At 32.3% G+C, this 10,000-nt stretch overlaps 1 protein-coding gene across 1 annotated transcript in view; it reads right to left on the reverse strand.

Annotated features, from left to right (window-relative positions):
* Positions 1-8,231, reverse strand: part of alp3 (alkaline phosphatase 3) — a 16,138-nt gene extending 7,907 nt beyond the window's left edge. Inside the window, exons 1-5 of the mRNA XM_016480804.1 lie at positions 7,972-8,231; positions 5,307-5,423; positions 3,446-3,561; positions 2,245-2,419; positions 167-339 (exon numbers count right to left, since the gene is read on the reverse strand). Coding sequence (XP_016336290.1) covers positions 167-339; positions 2,245-2,419; positions 3,446-3,561; positions 5,307-5,423; positions 7,972-8,074 — 684 coding nt within the window. The 5' untranslated portion in view covers positions 8,075-8,231. The remainder of the gene's footprint in view (positions 1-166; positions 340-2,244; positions 2,420-3,445; positions 3,562-5,306; positions 5,424-7,971) is intronic.
* Positions 8,232-10,000: the final 1,769 nt, after the last annotated feature.

Consider the following 10,000-nt stretch of genomic DNA (forward strand, 5'->3'; position numbering starts at 1 on the left):
CAGTGCTACATTTCTACAAACCTGATGAAGAAACAAACTCATCCTAATCTTGGATGAACTGAGGGTGAGCACATTTAAATTCTTTTGAGTCAACTGTTCCATTAACATAATGGCGATGCTGCACTTCTGACATTAATCGAAACACTGTCAAACTTCTCTCTCTCACGTCTATGTCGGTGTTTCGGAGCAGCTGTGAGGCGATATCCAAACAGCCTCCTGTGACGGCAGAAGTCGGCAGATCAGTGTCGCTGTACCAGGTCCGGCTGGCGCTGTGAGCGTATGAAGCAGCAGGAGTCGCGTGTTGAACTCGTGTTGTCGTCACTATGCCCACGGACTTCCCTTAAGAGAGAGAAACACACACACACACGAGACAGAATACAGACAGAGAGTCAGATTACAGACAGACAAACAGATAGATAAAATGATAAACAGAAACAATGAATGACAGACAGATAGAGATGCTAAAGCTATTATGAGAATATAAAGCACAGATCCTGATGAAGACATTGATGGCAGCATACAGACTGGAGCTGCAGTGAGGAATAAAGATGAAGAGTCTCACAGGCGATGTGATGATGGTGTCGTTCAGGAACACACACACACACACACACACACACACACACACACACACACACACATCAGCGCTCTGATTTATGCAGTTAATACTTTCATATTATGCACAGTCAGGGCCGTCCTTAAAAAGTAAATAAAGTAAAACGAATTAGATTAACTAATTAAAAAAAAGACAACTAATAAAAATTTGAAAAACAAACAACAAAATTACTAAAACTTTAACTAAATTAAAATGAAAATAAAAAATATAAAAATTAAAGCATTAAGCGGCTCATACGGTGATGAACATTGTCACTTACTAGTTACTACACGGTATTTCTAGTATTTGGAAAACTCTGAATATACAGTAAACATAAGTTTATATGCAAAAGTAACCACTGAAACGTTTGTTTTAAAATTTCCTAGAGCCCCAAAATATGCATGTTACTCATCTAATATGGACTGAAGAAATGTTTCCATTTTTACAACAAGACAACAACAACGAATGTAATATTTAACATAACTCTTAATGTGCAAATATTAATATTAAAAATATTTGAAAAAGGTTATTAGTGAAGAATCAGTCAAAACCACAGTGACTGTCCAAATGTTTTTTGTTGTTGTTTCTTTGTGCGTGTGTGAAATTTTGCTGAATTTCATGATCGTTAAAGGTCGTTAATTCAAATGTGAGCTTTTTTTTTTATCACAAATTCATCAGTTCTTGGCTTGATTGCAACAACAACAAAAAAAGTCTAAAATTAGTCTAAATTAAATACAGTCTAAATTATAAGTCTAAAATTAAAAACGAAGTGATTACTTTGTTGCAACCGACTGCTAGTAATTATTTGATATGTAGATTATTAGAGCATTTTGTAATTCAGCGTCCATCGAGAAAACCAGCCAATGATGAATGAAATTTATTTTTAAAATCTTGAATTATTCAGTGTGATCATGAATGAAATGAGGAAGAAGATAAATGAATTAATTTAGCACACTAGATTTAATGGATGATTGATGAGCTTCATTTTTGAAGCATTTTCTGAATAAATAATCTTTCCATTGATGTATGGTTTGTTAGGATCGGACAATATTTGGCTGAGATACAACTATTTGAAAATCTGGAATCTGAGGGTGCAAAAAAAATCTAAATATTGAGAAAATCATCTTTAAAGTTGTTCAGATGAAGTTCTTAGCAATGCATATTACTAATCAAAAATTAAGTTTTGATATATTTACGGTAGGAGATTTACAAAATATCTTCATGGAACATGATCTTTACTTAATATCGTAATGATTTTTGGCATAAAAGAAAAATCAATAATTTTGACCCATACAATGTATTTTTGGCTATTGCTACAAATATACCCCAGCGACTTAAGACTGCTTTTGTGCTCCAGGCTCACACATATTATATATAATACAATATAAAATATTTACGGTTTCAAAACAGCAATACGTCTAACACACACGCACAGAGAGTTTATGTCAGCACTGTTTATGGCTTGAATAACAGAATGATAGAAGATAATACTGAAAGAGAAGATAAACTCAAGGTAACACACCTGAAACACTCAGATAAGCTGTTGCATGCAGAAGGGCAAATGTGAGTGTTTTTATGTGTACATGTGGTGTTTGTGATCTTCATTAGTGACACTTTGCTTATTTTAAGAGTGAAATCCTCTGCTTGTGTACCTGCGTCTTTAGCCCATTTGAGGATGGACGTGACCTCGTTGCCCTTCTGCGAGTGACACACACCGTTGCGAGCGGCTGCGCTCACACCCACAGTGTTCAGGTTGGTTTTGACTCCACACAGATACGCTGTAGCCGTCGCTGCACTGTCAGGAATCTGAAAATCCACCGAATACACCTGCAAACACACATTCACAGTCACTGAGAGTTTGACGCAGGGTTACTAAAAGCAAAACGAAAACATTTTTGTTCATTGAACTAAAGCTGAAATATAATAAAATATAAATATTAGATGAACGTTAAACAAAAATGCTCCCATGGCAATTTTCTGAAATAAGTTGAAGCACTAAAATTACTAACTGAAAATATCTAAACTAAAATAAATAAATAATAAAAATGACATGCACATAAAAATGACTAAAATGTATCTATAAATAGAATATTTATATTATATAAACATACTAAAATAATCATTTAACTATCTAAACATATTAAAAACATTTTCATTAACTCAACAAAAGCTGAAATAAAATTGAAAATAAATATTAAATTAAAACATTTTTAAATGTTGCCTTGGCAAATAACTGAAGTCAGTTTAAGTTGAAGCATTAAAATTACTAACAAGAAATAAATAAACAATAACAACAACAAAAACCTAATAAAAATGACAAAAGCACATAATTATTAAAACTTGAGCTAAAATTATAATTAAAGCATTTTTATAGCTTTTTTTAAAAAATGCAAGTTAATTCAAAATATTAAAAGTAATACTAAAATAATAATTTAACTAAAACTATTAAAACATTTATAGTAACTGAAATAAAGCTGAAATACAACAAAATTTCAATATTTGATGAAACTGGAAATAAATTAAAACTACTAACACTAAAACTGAAATAGAAATAAATTAAAACTAAACGGTAATATTAAAAAAAAAGCACAAGCACATAAAATTACTAAACATTAAATCAAATTAAAATGAAAACTGAAAATATAAAAATAAAAGCTAATTAAAAATATTTATAAAACTATAATAGTATTTAATAATACTTAAATAACCGGTTTGACATTCAAAACACCTTCACAACGTGATCTGTTTAAGCAGTTCAACATGTCAACTTCCAACTCAACCAATGGAGTGAGTTTGGGGGCGGGTCTATCTGTTTGACTGACCAATGACAGACTTAAGGAAACTGTTTGTTACCTTAGCGAGACCCACAAACGGGAACGTGTCCATATTAATGACGGTCTCCTCTCCAGAGCGGTTTTGTAACTGACCCTTCAGGATCCGGGCAGCCGTGATGGTGGTAACACCCATACCTGTCCAAAACAACACACTCCATCATCACATACAATCTGCTCACTGCATAGCACACATACACGTCTGAAATGGCCTGATCTGATTGTCTGATGCGAGGTTTGCGATTTGTGTGCTGAGCTTTAAGATAAAACACTACAGGTAAAAAACATTGTTTTTTTCATTCACTGGTCTATATGATTTTGGACTATTTTGTTTGTATAACATGCCTTCTTTCAGACTAGTGGAAAGAAAACATCCAAAATACACATTTATGAGTTTATTTTAATATACTTTATCTATTTGCGTCTGTAGATTTCAATTACAATACATATCTGTAAAGAGATTTTTCTCTATTTCAGCAGCACTTACATACACCAAAATGTTTTATTCCTCTCTATATTCTGAAGGATTTTACTGAGGGGTTTGTTCATACATCATTCGTCTGGTTTTATTATGGCACTTTATCTATTTTGCGTCTGTTGATTTCAGTTACAATATATATCTTTAAAGGCCATTTTCTCAAAATGAGTTTTTTCTCCACTTCAGCAGCACTTACATACACCAAAATGTTTTATTCCTCTCTATATTCTGAAGGTTTTTATAGAAGGGTTTGTTTATATATCATTTGCATGGTTTTATTACTGCACTTTATCTATTTGCGTCTATAGATTTCAGTTACTATCCATATCTTTTAAATTGTTTCTCTATTTCAGCAGCACCTTCAAACACCAAAACTTAGAGCTTTATTCCTATCTATATTCTGAAGGTTTTTATAGAAGGGTTTATTTATATATCATTTGCATGGTTTTATTATTGCACTTTATCTATTTACGTTTATAGATTTCAGTTATATATATTTAAAGGCTATTTTCTCAAAATTAGTTTTTTTTTCCACTTCAGTAATACTTACAAACACCAAAACTTAGAGCTTTATTCCTCTCTATATTCTGAAGGTTTTTATAGAAGGGTTTGTTTATATACCATTTGCATGGTTTTATTATTGCACTTTATCTATTTACGTTTATAGATTTCAGTTATATATATTTAAAGGCTATTTTCTCAAAATTCGTTTTTTTTTCCACTTCAGTAATACTTACAAACACCAAAACTTAGAGCTTTATTCCTCTCTATATTCTGAAGGTTTTTATAGAAGGGTTTGTTTATATATCATTTGCATGGTTTTATTACTGCACTTTATCTATTTACGTTTGTAGATTTCAGTTATATATATTTAAAGGCTGTTTTCTCAAAATTAGTTTTTTTTCCCACTTCAGTAATACTTACAAACACCAAAACTTAGAGCTTTATTCCTCTCTATATTCTGAAGGTTTTTATAGAAGGGTTTGTTCATATATCATTCACACTGATTTATACAACATTTTATTCCTAAAAACATGGTGAAAGTGTTGTTTTTTTGTTTTATGGAGTGATAAAAAGATAAATCTAAAATGCCCTCAGTAAAAACCTTTCTGTCAACAAAATCAAAGAAGAATTCTGAACCTGGCTTTATCCAGTGTTCAGATTTATACATTATATTCTCTAGAAATGCATGCAAATTAGTGAAATTTAACTAGTTAATGCCTCATTTACATATTTCAGTAAACTTGTAATACAAAACAATTGTCTTAATGTACTGTGATTAATCAACTGGGGAAGTATGGTAATGTCTATTAGTTAAACTTTAATAAAATTGTACCCTGTTCACCTGTAGTGTCTTGCTTTAATCTTAAGCACTTTGCTGAAGGTTGTAAAATGTTCATCTTACCATCTCCCAGAAACAACACAATGTTTTTGGCCACATTAGTGTTGTGTTTTCTGCTGAGAGCCGAACGCAGTGTGTTTTGAGCCGAACTCCTCCAGAACTCTGGATTCTCCTCTTCAACTGAGATAAGGACAAACAAATGCTACACACATTAGTTTTGTGCAAGATGACAACATAAATACATAACTGTCAAAACGATTTTTTCTCTCCCGTGCTTCAGTCTCAAACACTCAGTGCTTCTCAGGTTTAACCAAGAACCTTCTTCTCATCAAGAACCATTTTCACTTTCTTTAGTTGATTTATGGTTTTGTGAAGATTAAAAGAAGTTCTTGATTAATTCTAGGTTCTTCAGATCAGTGTTTTGGTTTCTGGGTTCTTCAAAGCATCAGATTCACTCTTAACCAAAAGAGGTTTCCATAGCATTGTCATAAAAGAACCTTAACAAAAACATTATTAAAATAACCTTTTTTTTCAGTGTGTAGAGCATTTCAATTATCTTAGAATCTTTTGTGCAATGGAAATGTTTCATGATATTAAAGGTTCTTTATGAAACCATAATGCCAATAAAGATGATTTATTTTTAAGTGTTTATGTTAATGCTTTTCTGAAGAAAAAAGAGAAATACAGCTGAAATATGAAATATAAATATTTGATGAAAAACAAATGTAAAGAAAAATTAGATGTTTAAGTATGCCAATTAAAAAAACTCCAACAAACAAATTACAATATTTTTTAAAAATGTATAAATTACAGTTATATAGAAAAATTATTTAAAAAAAGAAGAAAAACTAATAAAAATGACAAAAGCACATAAAATTACTAAAACTTAAACTAAAAATAAAATGGAAACTGAACATAAAAATAAAGGCTAATTCTAAATATAAATTCAATATTAATTCAAAATATTACAATATGTTTGTAAAAAAGTTACAAATGAAAGCTACATAGAAATATAACTTAAAAATAAGAAAAACTAATAAAACAATAAAAGCACTTAAAATTACTAAAACTTAAACCAAAATGAAAATGAAAATATAAAATTAAAGGCTAATTCTAAAGAAAGAGTCAATACTAATTTTTTAAAAACTATATAAATTATACTAAAAAAATAACTGCTCTGAAACAACTTTTCCACAATAAAATAAAAATACAAAAAAAATAAAATTAATAATAATAATATATATAAAAAAAAATATATAAAAGCTAATTCAAAATATTAATAAATACTACAATACAGAGGGCTGCATTGAGGTTGGGATCCCAACTTTCATTTTTCACATTTTCAGAGGTAAAATTGGTTGCAAATGCCATTCAGGTTGACTTTAAAAGGTTCACCAGTGAAATCTGGCTGGAAAACCCTTTCTACGAATGTTTATTCTTAAGATGTAAAGATGAAATATGTTTAATCACGCGAATGAATGAATGGTTAGAGGAAGAATATCACCTGTAAAGCTTCAGATATTGTATCATCATTATATAATCTACAGCAACCACTGAGGGGAAAACTGACACGCAGAAATGCATATATACAGCACATCACATGCATGTCTAGGAGTTTCATTCTGCAGTTTGTGAGATCTCTAATACCTCCATAATTTCTCCCAGACAGCAGTGAGAGATCAAATGGACAGAAATCTCCTGCTTCTCAAACGAGGCCAGTGAATGAAAGAGAGCAGCTGTCTGAAGACAGAACGACTCGAAGTGACTTTGATGTGGAGTGGATCCTCTTGAATGTGGACTGGAGTGGATCAAATTCACGAGCCGCAGGCATTGATTAGAGAAACAGCTCAAAACTCAAACCCACACACTTTCTACAGATAAAAAGCGCTCCGCCACTCTCAGAGGAGACGGTTTCTCAACCACACGCCTCTGTCTGTCTGAATAACACCGCAGCTACAGTACCACCTCAAACTATTCATAAAAACCCTTCATCATAATATAAAGATACTTTGTTTCCACTAAATGGTTATGAAAATGATAGCATATGCATGTACGATGGCATTTTTAATGTACTTAATGGCTACACGTCTTAAAAATGCAAAAATATGTATTTTTATGGTATTGTAAATATATATATATATAAACAAGCCATTACTGTGAAACAGTGTGTAAATAATGCATCATAATTAGTTAATTTCACTACATTATTGATAAATTGGTATTTATACTAGTTAGAAAGTTTGGGGTCTGTAAAATTGCTTTTGAAAGACATCTCATCTGCTCACCGAGGCTGAATTTATTTGATCAAACATACAGCAAAAATACTGAAATATTTTTAGAATTTAAAACAGCTGTTTTCTATGTGAATATCTGTTAAACTGTAATTTATTTCTGTGATCACTCCAGTCATTACAACAGTCTTCAGTGTCACGATCTTCAGAAATCATTCTAATATTTGCTGCTCAAGAAACATTTGATTATTATCAATGTTGGAAACATTCATATTTCTGTGGAAACTGTGGTACATTTTATTTTTCAGGATTCACAGATGAATAGAAAGTTCAAAAGAACAGCATTTATTTGAAATAGAAATCTTTCGCAACATTATAAATGTCTTTACTGTCACTTTTGATCAATTTAATGCATCCTTGCTGAATAGAAGTATTAATTCCTTTAAGGAAAAATAATGCAAATCTTATAGACACCAAACTGATGACAGGCGTCTCACCTGATCCAGAGCTCATGCACAGCAGAGGCAGCAGATAACAGAGGACGGACACACGGACAGCAAACATGACGAGACCACGCCGAAAACACGTAAGAAACCGCATAAATCAGTTCAGACAGACGACCTCTGACCCCCCAGTGATGTAAACACCGTCTCCACCAATCAGCACGCAGATCACAGACAACTCAAGAGTTCATGGACACTAGAAACACATGCCTGATAAACACCGACAAGTGACTGCAAAGTGTGTATAATTCACACACTGCATCCTTAAATCAAGATGCTTTTACTTGAGAAACAAAATAGAATTGTTTTCTGAAAATTAAGTGAGAATTTTCCAGTGTGCTCAGAAAAACAAACTTAACACAAAAAGAAAACAAGGTTATTTTTCTGACCCCACTGGCAGCTATTCTTGTTTTAAGCAAAAACTCACATCATTTTCCAAAAAAATCCCAAGTCATTTTCCTTCTCAAGTAAACGCATCTTGATTAAAGAACGTTTAGATATTCGTACTAAAAAAACAAGACCAATCGTTCAGGGCTTGATGATTATTATTAGTGGCTGATATGAGGATATTTGTGAATCAAGAGCCATAAAAGAAGATAAAACCAACAGATTAACAGATGCGAGGTTCACTTATATGATGCTGATAACACGCCTTTATCAAATCAGACCATATTTCACACACTACATAAAGAGCAAAGTATAAAGCGAGCACTTTGTGCATCAATCACAACACAATCTTCACGTACTGTACCTTAAAAATAAGGTGGATAAAATAATAACTGATGAGATTAATCCAGTAAACTCTCAGCTATAACAGAACAGTCTGTAATTAAATGCAGATGTTTTACAAACCCATTCAGCTCGAACACTTTGTGCTGAAATAAGCCTTAAAGGGATAGTTCACCCAAAAAATAAAATTGTCATAAATTGTATATATTTTTTTTCAATACTATGGAAGTCAGTGGCTACCGGCAAGTATTTGGCTACCAAGATTCTTCAAAACATCTTCTTTTGTGTTCAGCAGAAGAAAGAAACTCTTAGAACAACTCGAGGGCGAGTAAATGATGACGATTTAAATTTTTGGGTGAACTGTTCCTTTAAGAAATGGAACAGAAAGGTAACAACACACGTTTGTCATTTTTTCATTGCAATGTTCTTTATTATCTTTTCCAGTTTCAAATGTGAAAAGAGGCATTAATTTTTCTTAATTAAATACTTAAAGCAAAAAAGCAAAAAAGAAATATTTACATAATTTCATTAAACTATAATCAATAACTAGAGGAGGATAATTATACAAGCTGGGTGATGAAACCGCAAAAAAGGGAAGAAAAAAAAAAGCCAAAAAATTAATACATGGCATTTTTATTATTTAAAAAACAAAAAGTATGTATTTACAGGTCGCTCTCGAGGGAGCTGAAAGGCATGTAGTATTCGTACTCTCTCATTCTCCAGCTTTTTTCTTTTTTTTTTCTTTTAAACACTTATTTCTATATATATTTTTTCAAGTCGTTATAATGATTTGTTTCATAAAGTTCACAACAGGTGCAAAAGAGCACGTCCACAAGCGCTCCTCGTCACCCTCTTTATTTCTCAAACCTTTCTTTTTCTCCGTGAAGTGTTGAAGTGAACCATACATCAGCTCGGGCCGGCAGAAGCGTCTCGGCAGCAGCAGCAGCAAAAAGGTCAAAGTTTAACGTCTCTAGTTCATCGCACACGCGTCGCCCAGAGCTGCAACCAAACACCGGAAAAACCGCAGCTCTGAAAGGGCTGATTCGCATTTTTAATTTGTTTTCTGTCATAAAAAACGTAGAAAAAAAGAGCTCGGAACACTCCACTAGAACTAAACGAAATCCAAAATCGAAGAAAACGACAAAAAAAACAAAAACAATCCAATCCTCCTCATTACAGCAACATGCACACGATCAGCCGCTCCGCGCAATACCACATCAGCGCCCACGAATATATATATTTCGGAACGAAAAATAGAACTCTGAGCAGCGTTGTGTCAACAGGAAGTGACATC

Source organism: Sinocyclocheilus anshuiensis, unplaced genomic scaffold (assembly GCF_001515605.1).
Source record: "Sinocyclocheilus anshuiensis isolate Anshui unplaced genomic scaffold, SAMN03320099.WGS_v1.1 scaffold2917, whole genome shotgun sequence".
NCBI classification, from domain to species: Eukaryota; Metazoa; Chordata; class Actinopteri; order Cypriniformes; family Cyprinidae; genus Sinocyclocheilus; species Sinocyclocheilus anshuiensis.